Source organism: Perognathus longimembris, chromosome 1, assembly GCF_023159225.1.
Source record: "Perognathus longimembris pacificus isolate PPM17 chromosome 1, ASM2315922v1, whole genome shotgun sequence".
NCBI lineage: Eukaryota > Metazoa > Chordata > Mammalia > Rodentia > Heteromyidae > Perognathus > Perognathus longimembris.
This window is the reverse complement of record NC_063161.1, coordinates 122668729-122688173: the sequence shown is the minus strand read 5'-3', so window position 1 is coordinate 122688173 and position 19445 is coordinate 122668729. Positions and strand designations below refer to the sequence as shown.

Here is a 19445-nt window from a genome sequence, read left to right as displayed (position 1 = left end):
TATTTTCAAATGTTGGTTGTTGACAACTGAAAAGCAGTTGAATGTGTTGGGGCTTAATGAAAAACCTCCCCTGGGTTTTATGAATTTAAAGTAATAAAAAAGGGTAAGACTCCCTAAGGTTGAAGCTTTATTTAAAAGTTAATTTTTTTACTCCTCGGGCCTTGCACATGGTAAGCACATGTTGTGCTAAACTATACCCTTAACCTATACCCTCAATCCTGTGCTGAAGGTCTTAATTCAAAGTTCATGTAGATTTGTCTTCTCAGTGCTTTCTTTGAACCTGTGTCTGTTGGAGCTGGCAGAGTCCCTGTACTGCCATGAGGAAGGTCTACTTGGACTGTGCAGGTTTGGGATGGTGATTCAAGCTTTAACCTGTTGTTGAACAGCCTGAGTGTAAGACATGGGTGGGTGTGCTGTAGAAGGCCAGCTAGTGTTGGGCTCTTGATTTAAGTGGTGACATTATGATGAAGATAGTCTGAGTTGTGAAATACTCTTGATAATGTGGCTTCTTATGTTAGCCCCTCATGCTTAGGGTAAGGTGGAGGCTAGGAGAATTTGCCATGTTAAAGAGGGGTATGTGGAATGTATGAAACTGGTGTATATCGTTGAGGTAGGACACAGAAGCAGTAAGGCCAGAAATAGTGCTGTTCTCAGGCTGAGCAGGACATTGTGGAATTTCATCTCTTGCTTTTAATCTTTTGAAACCAGTTATGCCTGGCAATTCACGTTGCTCCTAGCAGCTGATGAGTGTGACACACCTGATGGAAAACAGTCATGCCTTTGAACAACTTTTATGAATTCTTCTGTGTACTTATTCATTTTATTATTGGTGTCTAGGTCTCTATCTGCTCAGAGACATTAACTTTCTGTGTCCTATGAGGGCAGTGGTATATGACTTTGAAATCCATTTGCTACTGTCATCAAGTCTCTGTGTTGACCTTAAGTCTGGCTTCATCTTTCTTTATAGTATGCTTATTTCTTACTATTCCCTGATGCAGAATAAAAGTATAATTGTTTAAGAAACAAATCCAATCAGCTTGAAGCTCATACCTTTCAATTTGCTAAGATAGTAGACTACTTAGAAGAGTATACCAGGGATAGCTGTTCAGGTACCTTTAAGTGAAAACGTAGGGGCTGGTAGGGCAAAGAGAAAACCTGCCCAGGATGACATCCTGTTTTAGAAGATCATACAGAGCACCTTTGCCACAAATCTTCTGAGTGCAACAGATTCTGCATCCAGCAAACCAAATTGTTTTGGGGGGAGGGGGTTGTAAAAATGTACCTCAACTCTTGTTTATTTGCTTTGTGGCTTTAAAAGAAAGTTGCTTCTCCATTTCCTAATAGTAGGTAAAAGTGACAGGAATACTTAGCTTTGTTACAGGATGAGAAGGGTCTTGGGATAACAATCAGGACTTGCAGGTGATTATATTTTCGTGGTAAGATTGATCAAGGCAAGGACAATCATTTGATAAACTTGAAAATTGAGATGATTAGACTAAGTGAAACTTGAAGTCTCAAGAATTGCTAACAGAGAACAAATTCTGTATTGATTTCTATGTTCTATGTTGGAAGGAATAATTGGTATCATTAATTAAGTTAATTGAACCTGATATGTTTAACTTTTCATATTCTGGAGATGTAAGCCATATATTCAGCTGGATGCTGGTGGCTCACACCTATAATCCTAGCTACTCAGGAGACTGAAATCTGAGGATTGCTGTTCAAAGCCAGCTGGGCAGGAAAGTCTGTGAGATTTTTATCTCCAGTTAACCACCAGAAAAACGTAAGTGGTACTCTGGCTCACCTTGAGTGAAAAAGCTTAGGAACAGCGCCTAGGCCCTGAGTTCACGCCCCATGAAACACCCACCCCCCAAAAAAAGAAAAAGAAAAACATATTCCTCTCCCCTTCAGAAGAATCCTATTCCTGAGTTTGGCCGCACATACCTCTAATCCCAGCTTTTGGGAGGCTGAGACAAGATGACCAGGAGGTTGAGCTACATAGGGAGATTGAGACCATATATATATATATATATATATATATATATATATATATATATGTATGTATGTATAAAATAAATAAAATAACATAAAACAGATTGCTATTGGGAAGCTGTCTGAATCTTAACTAATCTTAGAGGTATCTGAAGTTTTATTTGTAAATGCTTAAGCCCCAACTACAGATGGAAGGGCTTTTAATGTGGTAGAACTTCAACCTCATTGAGTATTAGTATTGAATAATTTGAGAGTGTTATAGGCAAGATAATAATAATAATGATAATAGCAATGTCTATTAGGGTAGCCTAGAGCAAGCATTATATTTAGGAATAGAGCTTGACTAGGAAGTGGTCTGGTAGCATGCATAAGATATTTCAGGTTTTTCTCCAAGTACAGGAGATCAGTTTGCAATAACATATTTGCTTCTCTGCTCCTTTATAAATAGCAAAGAAGAAGTAGTCAACAACAACATAAGAAACCTCCTTGACACACAAGCTATTGAATTGGAAATGAGCTAAAAAAAATCAGTATTTAGTGAAAGCTTCATTTGTTTGAGTGGTGTACTTATCATTGAATGCCTTCCTTTCGATGTAGCATTCAACAGTGTCAGAAGCTCTTTAACCAAGCTGACTCTAACACAGATTTGAATTTATTTGTGGGAAGTACTTGATCAAAGATACAGCAGATGGTGGAACCATAGAGGGTAGTATCAGAGAGCACCTGTATACCTGTAGCTGAACTTCTTTCCACAAATGAAGGTGCCTTCTAATTGAACTAGGTATCATGGTCATCAGGCTACATTTAACAAGTCTTTAACTCCTAACTCCCCTTTCTTTATTTTCTTCCTTTTCTCTTTGTTTTTCATTTTCCTTTCTATTTTGTACTACTGTTATTTGATCTCAGGACATTGAACTTGCTCTTAGGTAGGTGCTTTACCTTATGAGCTATGCCTCCATCCCGTTGTGCCTGGTTATTTCTGAGAATAGGGTCTTGTTTTTTGCTTGGTCCAATTTGAACTGTGCTCACAGTTTGTGTTTTTTGCCATAGCTGGGATGACGTGTGTGCCCATTGCACCCAGCTTTTTTGATTGAGATGAGGGTCTCATGAATGCATGCGTAGGCTGATCTGGAAGCAAAACCCTCTCCACCTTAGCATCCCATGTCTGGATGACAGGTGTACACCACTGCCACTAGCTCTTGTTTGAAGTGGAATCTCTTGAATTTTTTTTTTTTTTTTTTGTCCAGATACTCTCAGAGTTTGCCTCCTGAGTAGCTAGGTTTACAGATTTAGGCCTGTGGTGCCTGGCTTCTTTTCTCATAAGGGATATTTTGTGGTGGCAAATCTTGAAGTGTGTTTGCAGAGTTGCCATAGTTCAAGTGGTTGAGAAATTCTGTATATAGATGTTAATCCCATCTCACATGTTTAATATTGCTCGATTTGGTATTGTAAAAATGTAGCACTTTCCTCAAGAGAATAAATAACTTCAGTAGCAACTGATGAAAGTTCAATATTTCATATATTTAGGTGGATTTCAATTGAGGTTTACTTAATAAGTCTCCTTTTGCCCTCCACTCCATTATGGGTTTGTGGACATGCTTCACACGATAAAACGGCAGTTAGTTAAAACAGTTTTGTGTTGAGGTTCTTCTTGTTTCACGGAAAAGATATGCCCTGAATTAGCTGTAATGGGTAAATACACTAAGTTGTTGGGTATGAGATTTACATGTTTCATTGTTAACTTATGACTCAGAAGACTAGCCTCTGCATTTTCAGTTCATCACGATGGTGCATCCATTCTGATGCTCCTGTGTCCTAATGAGTCACTGTCTAGATATATAAAGTATTTTCTGAGTATTTGTCTTCATCCATACCAGGTCTGTGGATTTTAGCTTTGGAGGATTACAACATCCAGTCATTCCAACTATTAGACAAGCTGATTTGGAAAGAAAAGTTGATGTGTGATACGAGCGTGTCAATGATAGGCTCTGCACCTTTTTTTTGTGTTCCTCTTTAGAAGCCATCTGTTAATTCAGTGGGCAGATTGCCCTGTGGTCTCAGAGAGGTGTGCAGCAACATAAGCTGTCCCTTAGGAAACACACACACACACACACACACACACACACACACACACACACACACGATGGATATTCATTCCTATTAGGGTTCCTCCTTGACTAAATTTGTAGCCATCGATCCCATCTCAACTTCTATGTGTATGCTCAACTTCCTCTGCTGGTTGTGATCTGCTGTGATTCTTCCCCTCTTCTGTCTCAATAGAGAGATTTTCTGAGGTCCCCAACACCATCTGTAGTGTTTAAATAGACTTCTTTCACACTCAGCATTTATACACCAAGGAGCTCAAAAACAATTGGTCTTGGTGGGGATTTCTCCTAGGTATAAAAATCAGTGCCTTTGTTTGAGTTAAATTTAGGGTGAAGGAAAAAAAATACATTCCTGGTACCCTTTTGAAAATATAACTGCCTTTCTTTGTCAAATATAAACTTAGGAGAATGAATGTCCTGCACAAAAAGAAAGAAAATCATGTTATTTATATCTAAATCTTTGTGTTGAATGGGGACAATGAATGTCCTTTGGAAATTTTCATATATTCTCTCTGCTAAAAATATAACTAATCCTCTTTCTTTTTGAAATAAAAGGAATGAGAGTGAACACTTGTCTCCAGGTGTGTAAGCCTTGTACATATCACTGTGTAGCGGTCACTTTAAGGTGAAATGATGCTTTTTCTTTATTGGATTTTTTTTTCTGATGGTGTGGTACAGGCTGGCTTTGAACTGCAGTCCTTAGATCTCAACCTCCTGAGTAGCTTGTATTACAGGTGTGAGCTACTGGTGCCCATCTTACTTTCTTTTTTTATGTGGTATTACTATATTATACATGGCAGACTCACAAATGGTATGTGCATTTAGAAGTTACACATAGTATTGTGATTTTAACTCAAATGCTTTGTCACTTACAGTAGTGGTCATTATTAGCCCCTCTCTCTACCATAGTAGTTTCAGTTTCATGTATTTTTATAACTACCCTAAATTGGCCAAGAAAACCATAAACCTTCCTCCCTTGCAGTTATCTTGATTTTTGCATTTTAGAGGCAAGGATTATCCATGCTTGTTAGATTTATAATGAATGAGTATAGTTGTAAGGCTAATGAGTTTGTGTTTTATGTAAATCTCTGGGAGTTCACTTACTGTTTCGAAGGTCCATTGCCTTTCAAAGGAAGGAGCTACTATGCCAAGGAGGTATAGCTTCTTCTGGAGACAGTGAGTTGTCTTGTGTTTCTGTCTTGGCTCTGATTCTGAAGGTGCACTGAAGAAAAGGGTTCCTGGTGCAGAAGTTCAATTTGGGGCAAAGGGTAGCCTGAGCAAGAGCTCTGGAGTCTCTGAGCTGGGTTTATGCAGATGGGAGGCATTTAGGATTGGGAAATTGCCTTGATTCCAGATCAGTACCCTTAGTCAGTAGTTGTTTCAGGACAACATGGCTGCTGTTCCCAGTTCTGATTCTTTCTAGTTCATCCGTGCTTGATGCTCCTGCAGTGGAACAACTACATCCCTTCCCAAGGCACAGCCTTATCTTTACACAGACCACTCACTCTTTGGTTTCTCCACAGGACCCTTCTACTCAAGTACTGTTTCCTTCATTCCTCTGTTACAGAAAGCTGAAAATTCACCTTCCCTGTCTCAGCACAATACCAACTTCTCTTTGTCAAGTTCCATATTGGTTAAGTATGAGCCCTCAAATATTTACTCCTGTTCATTAGATGCCTGCATCCTTTCTGTTTGCAGTGTCACTTTACATCTGTTAGAATCGTGGAGGACAGAGACCATGTGGTATTGATCCCACATGATTTTCTATAGCTAGGAGAGCGTACTATGCATTTGAAAGCATTTGAAGCAATCTGCTGAGGGGAGAGAAGTATCTTGTGTGGGAGACAGTTTTGGCAGTAGCAAGCATGCTTGGCTTTAGCCATAAGAATTGCTTTCTGAGTTTTTGGAAAAGCAGTATATAAATCAGGGCCCATTTAAAATGAATCTAGTTATGATGCAGATATGTTTCATCTCTCTGTTTTGTATGATGGATTTGTTGTGAGGCTCAAAGTGCGTTGTGCACCTGTAGGATGCTATTCCTTTGCTTTCAGGTTTTTTCTTTTATACATGGTCTTCTTAAGAAAGAACTTCAGCATTTCAATTGATTCTGTGAATAACAAGAAATAAAATGCAGGTGTGTTTGGAGATTCACGTGCCTTTGAACAAGTTAATTGACATCACTGAACCTCCAGATGTATATCTATAAAATGGAGAGCAGAGACATCTACCCAGAGCTTGGCTGTAAGAATGAAATGGCCTGGATGGATACAACACAAGGTCCTCAGTGGCTGATAGTAGTGATAGGCAGTGAAGATATTGGCTTCCAGGCAGTTGGATAGCAGCGCTTATAGTCGATGGGAATGGAGTTTTCTCACAAACTTATTTTCACATTGGCAAATGTAGGTTGGTGGAGCTTTGATACCACTATCTGCTAAGAGATACATTTAAAAATACGTATTCAAGAAGAGAACTGTTAACAAGAATTTTTATACCACATGGTTTGTATAATGTAATGTTTCCTATCCTTCAGGACAAAGGAAGGACCTTTTCATAGTTGCATGCAAGCCTCTGACGTAATTTCCAAAAGGACACTGAGGGCTGGGGATATGGCCTAGTGGCAAGAGTGCTTGCCTTCTATACATGAGGCCCTGGGTTCTATTCCTCAGCACCACAAATACGGAAAATGGCCAGAAGTGGCGCTGTGGCTCAAGTGGCAGAGTGCTAGCCTTGAGCAAAAAGAAGCCAGGGACAGTGCTCAGGCCCTGAGTTCACGGCCTACGACTGGCAAAAAAAAAAAAAAAAAGACACTGAGCTAGTTACAGTGCTTTTAGACCCTCTGTGCTTTTCTTTTTGCTTTCAATATCTGAATAAAAATGATCTGTTAGGGGGAGAGAGAAACACACTAAGAAGTCTGTAATGCTTCTTGATGTACTGATCTCTCTCTCTTTCTCTCTCTCTCACTGTATGTGTGTGGGGGGGCTGGAGGGGCGAGAGGGGTAGAGCATTGGCAGTGGTGCTAGTAAAAGCAGTAACAGATCTCTGTTCACTATCATAGTTGTTAACTGCCTCTCTTTTTCACCACAGTGCCCTTCCTGAGAAATAGGGTTCCTTTGCTTTCATCCAAATGATAAAGCACAAGATAAAGAGAATAGTGTAACTCCCCACACTCTATCTCTCTATGTGTGTCTGTCTGTCTTTCTGTCTGCCTCTGTGTGTGTGTGTATGTATGTGTGTGTGTGTATGTGTGTGTGTGTATGTGTATGTGTATGTAGGGGGTATTCATGCAAATGTGAATGTGAGTCTGTATAGAATTAGAATGAGAAAAGAAAGCATATTACAGTAGACCCAGACCTTGAACTGAGCATAGATTTTGCATTAGCTCACTGTTGTTAATGTCCTAACTTTCTTTGAACTGTCTGATTTTCCTGGCCACCTGCCAGCATTTTGGCTTTTTCTCACATCATGGTGGCAGCTCCACTGTTGGAAGGTAGAACTGCTGATCTTTCTTTTGCAGCAACTACCTAAATCAATAAGTAATGAGTCTTGGCTTTTGTTTTCATTACTGTGCTGAGATGCTCCAATATCTTACTAACTTTCAAGCTAGAGAAGCTGCTGCACGCTGGTCTAATCCTAAGATGAGGATGCTAGAGAAATTGCTTTATTTTTTTTCTTCATATACAGATCATTTTTCCTAATCATTCTTGCCTTGGATGCAAGGCATCTGAGTACCTGATGCAGTTCTTGAAGAGAATTTTAGAGGATTTAATAGGCTCTTTCTGTTCTCAATAGTATAAGACTGAATTGTGTGGGAGTTCTTAATGTTTTCTGTAAATGTGATGTATTAAGAACCCACACTTTTGCCAACTTAAGCAAGGTCACACTGCATTGCCAGCAAGTTCATAATTGCTGGGACTGAAACTATAGGAAAATAGAGCTTTACCAGTTGCATAATCAGGAGACAGATGTGGGGCCTTAAAACTAACTTGAGGGGGGAAAATGCCCTGGTTTTGAGGACATTAAGGGTTCCCTCTAGAATTAGGCTGCTTAGGTAATATTTACCAAATACTCACTATTTACAACTTAGCTTTCAGCAGAAAAGTTACAATTTAAACTCTTCTGTATTATCTCCATGTATCTGAAGTTCTAAAAACCCTTTAAAAATTAAGTCATTTTTTGTTTCAGGCCAGCTTTATTAGCATTTGGGAGGAAGATGATCTTGGGTGAGCCATCTGTTTTGTTTAGTGAGTGAACGTCTAGGTTGAATTCTCTATCTGTGGGTAATCCTTGGTAAATGTCCTGTGGGAAGCTGGCAAAAAGTGCTCCTGTGTTCAGAGCTGGCTTGTACTGTAGCAATAGAATCTCGCCAGCTCTCTACCTCACCATATGATCATCCTCATTAGATGGCAGCAAAGAGAAGCTACTTAATGTGACCTGAGTTAGTGGGGCGTTTGAATGGAAGAACGTGCTGCATCTGGCATGTTGCATTTGAGGAAACATAGGCTAAGTCAGAAATTAAAATTTGGAGAGGAATGTGACTAGAGAGAATTGACTCCCTCTGTTCTTTGGAGATTTTCTCAACTCTTTCCCCTGCTGTGTGGTACCCACATGGTTTTGGTGCCTATCAGACCTGAGATATTAAGAAAGCTGTTTGGTAAAGTCTGGAGTGGTCTACTCTGATGCCAGAGTTGCAGTGCACAGCCTGTCTGAACAGACATACATAATGGGTGCCCAAGAACAAAAAGTCCATCTGAGGAAAGACAACACATTTGCAACTTTATTGTGTGCTCAAGGGAGGAGGAGAGAAGACTGTGAAAGATGAGGGAACTGTATCTCCTGGGGAAAAAAACAAAGCTGGATATGGTGGCTCATACCTGTAATCCCTGCTACAAACCTCTAATCCCCTACATCAGAAGTAACTAATAGTGTGAGACTCTGGGTGTGTACCTAGTACACACACACAAAAAGTACTCATAAATCACCCCCCCCCCCCCAACAAGTTACTTGCGTCCTCTCTCCTACATTTCTTCAGGAATTCAGTATCAGGGGAGGCGTAGGGGAGGAGGGAAGGAAGAGGAGGTTATTTGGAGACAGAACAGGTTTTTCAGTTTTGTATGTTTTTCAAGTGCTGCATTATTAGATCTCAAGTTGCAAGGATCTTGCTTGATAGGACTGTGGGTGACCTGCTTCTGCTGAGAGATTTAAAAAAAATACTCATGCTGCTTTTATGCTCTTTTATTTCATAAAACATTACTACTGCTCTAAATGAAATAATAGATACACATCAATCAGTGTAGTCACCTTTTATTGTTGATTCAACTACCAGGTTTTTACAGAATTCACTCTGCATTTTATTTGAGTTGAACATGAATAGTCTCGGCAGACTTAATTATATTAGTGAAAAAAGCACTTTCAACAAAATTATATGCTGACATCCCATAATTCATACCTACAGATTTGTGAAACAGATTTATGTAAATCTACCAAATTACTCTAGATGACATTATTTAAAATTGAGATTTCATTTTAATGGTATTTATAGAAAAATTTTATGTGAAAATTTTTACATGAATTATTTTAAAAAATAGCGCATATCAATCCTTTCGAAGAGAGAATGCTGTAACATTTGAGCATCTTGTCTTAATGAGTTCTGTGACCTATCTGGCATCATGTAGGGACAAGGGAGCATGTATGAGTAACTCTGTCCTAAACTGTAAGCTGGAAGGCAGACACTGCTGTTCCTTCATTTATTCATTGCTAGTTCATTCATTCACTTAATAATTAATACTTTGTGCTAGGACTTTGGTCAGGAATTAAGCTCAGAGTGCCCTTGTTCGACAGTGTAGTAGAATGGCAACATCCAAATTATTTCACATATGTGTACAGGAGTTATGGGAGGCCTAGGGGGAAGAGCACTGAATAGTGTGCCCTGAGAATGAGGTAGCAGATGGTCTCAGAAAAAAATGTGAGAGGCTTGGTGAGTGGTAGTCAGTTCTGGAGGTATATTCCAGGCTCTGGGAATGGTGGGTTCATTTTCATTTTAGAATGTTTGTGTAGGACTAGGAGATGCTGTTACAGAGAGGAAGAAATGAGGCACAGGATGCTACAATCCAGAGCATGGTCAGGTCACTCAAGCAACATTGTAGAGGAGGATGGGTGGTTCTAAGAGTCTAGGAAGGAAGTTATTAATTGGTTGGTTAGGTTAGAGTCACTTTACATCTGAGTAGTACATGAGAATCGATGCTAATGGCAGAGGAAGAGAGGCAGATTCAATTAGCCAGGCGCCAGTGGCTCTGTAATTCTAGCTACCCAGGAGGCTGAGGTCTGAGGTTTGTGGTTCTAAGTCAAGCCAGGTAGGGTAGTCTATGAGACTCTATTCCAATAAACTACCAAAAGGCAAGCTCAAGTGGTGAGGTTTTAGCTTTGAGCAAAAAACTACTAGAAGACAGTGCCCAGCCCTTGAGTTCAAGCCCCAGGACAGGCACCCAAAACAAAACAAAACAAAACCACTGGCAAGATGTTGGTATAGTAGAACTGAAGCTGACTGAAAACTCTACCAGCAAACTTCTCACCCCACTTTTCTGGGGTTTAGAGTCAGAGCCTTATACTTGCTACACAGGCACTCTACCACTTGAGCCATACCCCTAGTTCTTTCTGTCTTTAATTATTTTTCAGATAAGGTCTTGTGTTCTTGCATGGCATCATCCTTGAACTAGGATTTAAAAATTTTTTAATTGTTATTTTGAAGGTGATGTGGAGAGGAGTTACCATTTCATAAGTGAGGCAATAAGTTCTTTTTGGTCAATGCCATCCCTTCCTTTCCTCTCCCAGTTTTTCTCTCCTGTCCCCACCCACAAGTTGTATAGTTTATTTTCAACATAATTTATACTGAGTACCACTGCTGCATTTGTTCACCAAACTGGACTAGGATTTTTCCACCTAAATCCCACTTGTAGCTGGAATTATGTATGTGAGCAACTGTGAAATCTTTTTGGTCCAAATAGGGTCATGGCAACTTTTGGCCCAGGCTAGCCATGAACTATCATTCTCCAATTTCTTTCTGCAAAATAACTGGGACTAGCACATCTCTTAATGGTTAGCCTGGGATCTACTTCAAGCCTTGAGTCAAATGTTTTCATTAAGATGAGGCACTGTTACTCCCTCTCCTCCCTATGGCAATTGCTGCTTATTTCTCCTCCTGTTACAATGTAGATTTTACCCATTTGTCTCCCTTTCAAGAATGTAGCCTTTGCAAAGAACTTTGTCTCTGTTTTATACCCTCAGGGCCTAGCAAAAGTAGACTTCCCATGGTCATTGAATGAGTGGATACTTTATGTAGGCGAAAATCTGTAGGGTGATTCTTTTCTCCCCAACAATTTCATGTTGAGATGGCTACCATTTAATATTGGTTGGATAAAATTAAATTAATGTGGCAGGTTTATAATCAAGAATTATGGCAACCTATTGCCTTTAGCTTTAAACCTGTGGGGGTAATTTGATATTCTGATCATTGGTAGTAATTTGAAATAGAAAAGACTAAATAAAGTGACCTTTGAATGAAGCAGGTCCAGAAGATTGTGTATTTTTAATTAAAATATGCAATTAAAATTTTAATTAAAGCATGCTATTAAAAGCAGTGTAGGTGGCAAGGGAACGGCCGGTGCTTTTGAATTACACACAGTTTGGGATAAATTGGCATTTACTGTGTTCCCACAGTTGTGGTTTGTCACAAAACGGATTCTCTTCCTGTTTGTGTTTCTTGCTTGAAGGCAGCACAGCTCTCCCTGGCTCTCTCCTATTCAAGGCTGGTTGCTGTGTATCACTTGACCATGGCCCTAAGCAGTTTATGCATAACTGTTCTTATGCTATAGGCAGTTGAGCAATAATTTTCTGTGGCATATAAATTTGACTTAAAAAGAGGATACAAAATTGAAAATTGTACACACACATATGTTTGGAATATGTATGTGGATGTAGGAATTACAATTGGTGGAACTCAGAGGCTAATCACTGTTCAGGTAATGTCTGTCACAGGAAGTTCTAGAATTCCTATCATGGCTGTTGGGTTAAGACTTGAATTTAAGGTCCCCAAATTCTTCAAGATGCATGTCTATAGGTAGCTTGGGAAGATAGCAATGGCTGGCAGGTGTGGGGGTTGGGGGGTGGGGGTTGACTGTTCTTGAGGTATTTTTAAAAAATATTAATTGTAAAGGCTGTTTGTGAAAAGCCTTAGCTTTGTCATTTTAGGTCAGAACTTTATTCTAATGCTGTAGGCTTCAATAATGGTTACATTTAGAATTTAAATGTAGACCTTTATATTTTCAAAGAAGTGATTCTTGGTTTGGGGGATTGTCAGTATATGTATTCTAAACTCTGAGTGAATTGAAAAATAGATTTGGATAATCAGGATAAATAATACTTGGTTCTTCAGTCTTCCCTGGTGATTCGTGATAGTGAGTAACTGAGGGGGAGAGCTGGGAAAAGCCAATCTTGCCTAAGTCGTTTTTTCTCTGTGTTTGACTTGCTACTATGTTATTTCTTAAAAATCAGCACTCATTTACAACCAGAAATGTGCATGGTATAAGTAGATGCATTTTTATTTTGTCAAAGTAATGAGTTAACTGAGTGGACATTCATATTCACTGAAAAAAAGTTTTGCACAGTATCTATGAAAAACTGGAGGTAATGAGTAACCAAAAAATAATTTTGATTGTGAGTGATCATACTGTCAGAAAAGGCCTTAATGACATGGTATGTCAGGTGTATATTCAAGACATGTGTAAAGGAGATATGGAGTAGAATAGCAGGTGAGTTCTTGACTTTGTTGCTTTGTACCTTCTTCTGAGTTTCTAGAAGCTGATTGGACTTGCTAAGCCTCAGATACCATCTATTGTACTTTAAGGAGAAGAGTGTAAACAAAGAAATATCAGTGTGAGGCTCCACTAAGCATTAAACAACCCTGTTACCTACAAGATGGGAATGGGGAGACTTCTGGATGTCTACTTGTATGTTATACATACATCCAATAAATATTTTCTGATTCAACTAACAGTAAAAATCTGAAAAATTCTACCTCCCTTGTGCTAATTCGTCAGGATTTAATTTTAACATGCCAACAGGGGATTTAAGAGTATACCCTGTAGTAACAGATGTCTCTTTCCAACTATTCTGCCTCAAACAATAGTAAAATTTTGCTTAGGTAAAAGGTATTCTGAGTGCCTGATAGCCTTCTTTATAAATAATGCCATTAGTGAAATACAAAACTTTGACAAATAGGAGAGGTTATTTGGGGTAAATAGTGCATCTGCACATGATTAGTTTTTAAGTAGTAGAAATAAGCTAACCCTGGTTTTGTAAGTGAGTCAGTCAAAGACCCTCTGAACAGATGGGCTCTCTGATGGTGACATTTGTCTTTGGTTAAATGAATAATGTCATTAAGATTCTCATTGATTCCCTGAACAACCCTCTGCACGTGTGTAGTGTGCTAGTACTGAGGACCAGGGAAACCTGGGAGGAATTGAGCAGAGGGGGATTTTTTTATTTACATAGTTGTTCATCCCAGCAGACTCCACTATGCCTAAGAATGACCTGAAGCAGCCTATGAACTGCTTCTTGAAGTAGTAGATGATGTGGAGGTTTCAGAAAAGGGACCTCCATAGATTTCTTAGAAATGCAACTGTAAAAAAGTTGCTTTTCCCTGTACAGTGACTTCACAACACCATGATGTGATGACTCTTAGGGCTCTCAGAAGCCCCAATAGCCCTGAGTTTCTCTCAACATGTAAATAGTGATTTTTCAACCAGAATGTGCATTAGAGTCACCAAGATTTTAGAGAGCTCCTTTCCATGTTCTTAACAGAATAATAACACAGGAATCTCAGAGGTATCAGCATTGTTTTCAAAGCTTTTCAGACGATTCTACCATGATTATATTATCTTTAGAAGTTGCAGAAATGTGGATGTAAAGAACAGTGCTGTTAGAAAAGGATGTTAATTCTGGTAATTTGATTTCTCTTATCATAGAATAGCAGTGTGACAAAATGACCCACTATGGTATTTGGCTTGCCTACATTGTCCTTTTCTTGTATTTTGTAGCATCTTACTGATTGAGCTTTTAATGAATATGTTTGAACTACTTAGCATGTAGTCAGTCATGTGATTTTCCTTCATTTTCTCTTTTGACTAGGTAAGCCACTTTATCAATAACACTATTTGTCATCATCACTTCAGAGATGTTGTATAAGAATCATCATTTCAGAGACAAAGGAACTATAGAGAGGCTTAATAGCTTTTCTAAAGTCACACCACTGGTAAATGGGAGAGCTACCCATCAGAGCTTCCATGTGTCTTTCTCCAAATCCCATATTCTTCCCCACTGTAAGCAGACTCCTTGTCTTGTGCCAATTTGAATCTGCTCAATGACAGTTGAACTGTAACACATTTCATGTGTGGGCTCTTTGCACACACTAGACATTATAAATGCTTATCCAATTAGTAAATGCTTGAAAATACAATAGCTTGACGTGCAACTTTTTCTTTTTTGGTAGAATTGTGAGTAAAATCTGTGAATTTTAGTATTAGGGAAACAAACCCATCAGCTTTTTTCTCCCCCTTTTCTTCAATTTTACTATTTTAAATGTTGAGTGTTGAGGATCAAACCCAGGGCTTTGTACATGTTATTAGACATGCACTTTACCTAGAAGCACATTGACTTAACCTTTTTTAAAAGATAAGAAAAAGTTTTGATAAGCGGTATATGCTAGCCATGTCTTTTCCAGATATTAGTCATGGTCCTCAAAAATACAGTCACAATTCTTCATGTTGATTAGGAACCTTATTTCATTATCCAGGATCAGCACATTAGGATATTCAGGGAGGCTATTCTATACCCATATTCAAAAGCACTTGAACCATTGGGTCCTTATAAAGAAAAAAATCCCTGCTTTCTCTATAAAACTGATACATAACTAGAGTCAAGTGCTTTCAGTCCTAGTATGTAAAAGGCTAAGATTGGAGGATTGTAGTTTGAAGCTAGCCTGAGCTGAAAAGCTAATGAAACTCCCTCTCCAAAATAACCAGCAAAAAGCCAGGGTGAAGGCATGGCTCAAGTGATTGGACAGCCAGCAGTGCAAGTCAAGGGAGTGCAAGGCTTGAGTTCAACAGCAACAAATAAAATGCAAAAATAGTATTTAATAAAGTGTTTGGTCCTTCTAAGAAAATGATGATTGTCTAACCTTTTCTTTTGCCCATTTTGTCACCTTTATGGTTCTCACCTTTTCAAACTGAAAAACTTGCCCTTGGTTGAAAATCTGAGATGTTTGGAAATTACTTATATGTGTGTTCTGCTGATCCCTTTAAGTTTCTGAGAGTTGGATACTGTTGAGCTAGAGGTGAAAGGGCTCAGGTGACATGAGGGAAAACTCTAACAGAAGCTTTGGGGGGGGGGGGACCACTTCTTACTCCAAATGTTTTCTCTGTCTTATTTTCTCTTTCCCACATATTCTGGTTAGCTTTGATACCCTCAGTGTAAATCTTTCTACATATTTTTCTGTTTCATTTATCTAGCTCAAAAGCACCCCTGGAGAAAATTTGATTGGGCTTATTTGAAGAAATCCACCACTAAAGTAAATGTATGTAGAAATAGTCATGCTTCACCTAGTGACAGGAACACACATTCTGAGATATACTCTGGCAGGCAGTTTTGTCATTGCATGAACATCATTGAGTGTACTTACACAAGCCTGGTGTTACATGGCATGACCTCTTGATACATTTGAGACATGGAACACACAGAATGTGTGAGGTTGCTGCTGTCCACAATGCTGTATAGTAAATTTAAATGAATAGAAGGCTTAAAATCTGGTGATTAGAAAATAAAGAAATTCAATAGTAGTTATTTAGTGCTAGCAATAGTATATCCTGTGCCAAATTGTATGTGCTATACTTGGATTTGATTCATGCTGTAGGCTCATACCACATTGCAACAAAAATGAATAATGCACTGTGCCATGATGTCACCACAGCTATGATGTCGCTAGGTAACAGCAAATTTTCAACTCTATGAGAATCTTAAGGAATTATCAAGTTATGTGCTTCCCATTCTCGACCAAAATGTTATATGGCACATGAAAGTACACTTGGATGTGATTTGTACCATTTTAAACCTGGAAATAATTGTTCTTGCCAAAGGTTGTAAATGTGTCAGAGCACAGAAAATTGACAGAGCTTAGACTGATTTTTTTCCCCTCATTTGATAGGTAAAGAAAATGAACTGGTGAGATCTGGTCCTTTAAGCTCTACCTGTAGTTCAACAGAGACTCATAATCTGTTTCTGCAGCTGAATGTTTCAGTGCTGCCAACTCTGGCTCAGGAAGGCTGTATGTGAGGGATTGTATATCTTTTATGTATGTATGTCTTTTATACTTTGTATAGTATTCTCATTGATGTTTACACTTACAAGTATAGTAGAAAAAGAGGGGAAATGTGTGTTCCTGGAAGAATTAATAGAAAGTTGCTCTTTGGTTGAGAAAATATGCTGGTGTGAATGACAAGATCCTATGCGTGTAGAACTAATGTTTGGCTTTTCCCCCTTCCCTTTCACCAGGACAGAGCTTGGGATATGGCTTTGTGAACTACATTGACCCCAAGGATGCAGAGAAAGCTATCAACACCCTGAATGGATTGAGACTTCAAACTAAAACGATAAAAGTATGTTTCAACATTTTTAAAAATTGACATATATCAGAAGTTTAAAAATTAAGGGTTATTTTTAGTTCTTTACTTTAGGCTCACTACTCTGGGTGACATAGTAAAATATTTTTGTTTGTCGTACAGTGGGGGAAATCTTTATTCATATAGTCATTCACATATAAATAAAGGGGCAGACCAGTAAGTCCTTACTTAAGTACCTTTTCCAGCCAACTGAATTAAATATCCTTCCTTTATAAGAATCACTTCTGCACAGTTTGAGAATTCTTTAGATTTATCTGAGCGCAGGCTTTGGTGGTTATGTTTTATTAGAGGTACGATAGTAGATATATGAGTTTGCTAGCTAATAAAGTCTTTTGTTACAACATTTAATTTCTGCCCTAGAAGCAGAATGAATGAAGTAGCTAATAAAAGTTAATTTGTGAGCATTGAAACTTGAATTTCATTGAGGGTGGTTAGTAAATTTTAAAATACATGAAATACTAGTAATTTAGTAGTAAATTACTAATTACTAAGAATGTCTTTCTGAATATTCTCCTCTCCACAGTTTAAATATGTAAAAACCATTCTTAGCTCCTGGGTCATACAGAAAACATGTGCCAAAGCTGGCTTTTGTGGTTGGACTGTAGTTGGACTCTGGCAGACTCAGCTTTCTTTGAGGAGACTGACTAGAAAGCTTACATGACACACACACCTCATTTTTTCCTGTTGTATTTTTTTCCCAGGTTTTATGGCAAATTATTTTGTGGATACTTTTGGATTTTTGTGTGTTTTTGAAATACATCGATTTTCTCTGGATAAGAAGTTAATCCAGTCCACAGCATATATTTCTTTTCCTTTAGAAGATATAAGGGATGCTGCCTCTAGCAAATTGTGGGCACTTGTATCATCACTTCACTCACTCCTGCCCAGTGGTCATTGTGAATCAGTCATAGTACTCTTTCTTATTGAATCTAACTGTGGATCCCAAATATTTTTCTGAATAACATTACATACAACCCTATCATTTGACTCAAGTTGGAGTCTGTTTTCTATCTGTGATTTAAGAAACCAGCTCAGACTCTAGCTTGAAATGGTGAGGGGAGTTAGTCAAGGCTCACTGTGACATCCATCTTGCTTAGAGACTTGTCAAGAAGATTTCTACTCATATTTGTTTTCAGTTATCTGGAAATGCAGTGTCATCTTTGTGCTTAAAAGTTCTCTTAGAATTGTCAGTTAAGGTAATTTGTTAGCCTTGGGTGGTTTTGACACCTCATCCTTTATATTTATTGTCCCACAGGAGAAATTCCTGTCAGCTCTTTTTCATCCCAAGGAAACTTCATGGTGACACTCAAGTATACTTACATGTAAGATGCTTAAGAATTATGGATATTTCTTAGTTAAGATAACATTCAATGAAAATGTCCTTTAGTCAGTAAATATGCTGGTTATTGTATTATCTGAATTCAAGCAAAAGAAATAGATTCCTAATATACCCAGAATTTAAATTTGTATCAACTTTTTTCCCCCATTTGGAATTGTTTTTTCTTAAGTGTCCATATTTTCTGCATATTTTTTTTGTCAAGCAATTAATCTTTTAATAGTGCTAGTAAGTAGTAACAAAGTGCTTTTTTAAAAATAGGATCCGTTATCCAGTTACCTTCAGGCTCATTTGCTTGTTCTTTGTTAACTGCGCCTTTTAGCAGACTTCCTCTTCCTTAGCTCAAATGAGCAGTAGTCCTGGAAATCAATTGGTCTTAGTTCTGAAGACCTGAGTTGTGGTTATCCAAATTTTTTTTTTTTTTAATCCTTGATAGTTGAGATGACTCAGGAAATTCCCTTTTCTTCTTTTCTATTTGTAAGCACTCATTTCATTTTTAGAGAGTCACTTCTTTTTCTATACATCCTGACCGTCTTAAGATCCAGAGAATGGTGCCACTGGCGAAATGTCCATGACCTTAAAGGAGACATTGGTTACAGCTGCTTCCTTACTATCCTCAGCCTGGCCTTCTCTCTTCAGTCCCAAATGCTTGGGATGAGGATGTGGATGAGGATGTGGAAGGAAGGACAATAATGTTTTGTGGCTTTTATACTGGGACATCTGCTGCTTCTGATTTTTCTACAATGCAGGTTGGAGTGATAGGCAAGCAGCAAACTACTTCTTTCCCAACCCCCATTTGGTTCTTGCAAAAATATCAGATAACAGCTGGTATCCTCAATTTGGCCCAGATTTCTTTGAAAGGCAAAGCAGGCCACTTTCCAAAACTGTATACCCACTGTTTTTGACTGGTCTTCCCCCCTCCCCCAATTAGATGAGTTTTGTATTATTAATATAAGGTCATGAGCTAAGTTTTTTGAGTATTGTCAGCTTTAAGCACTTTGTAGAGGCTACATGTAGGCCTTTCCCAATCCTGGGATGCTATTCCACAAATCAATCTTCCTTTCCCCCTCCTCCAGTCCATCTCACCCTCTCCCCCCCACCCTCACCCCCCCACCCCAGTCCTGGGGCTTGGACTCAGGGCCTGAGCACTTGTCCCTGGCTTCTTTTTGCTCAAGGCTAGCAATCTGCCACTTGAGCCACAGCACCACTTCTGGCCATTTTCTGTATACATGGTGCTGGCGAATTGAACCCAGGGCTTCATGTATACAAGGCAAGCACTCTTGC

General features: G+C 38.7%; 1 protein-coding gene across 8 annotated transcripts in view; it reads left to right on the top strand.

The window, feature by feature from the left end:
• The window catches only part of Elavl2 (ELAV like RNA binding protein 2), a 163569-nt gene that overhangs the window by 105991 nt on the left and 38133 nt on the right, over positions 1 to 19445 (top strand). For all 8 annotated transcript variants that reach the window (XM_048352172.1, XM_048352168.1, XM_048352167.1 and 5 more), the window contains one exon: positions 16698 to 16801. In XM_048352172.1, the coding sequence (XP_048208129.1) occupies positions 16698 to 16801 (104 nt within the window). The remainder of the gene's footprint in view (positions 1 to 16697; positions 16802 to 19445) is intronic.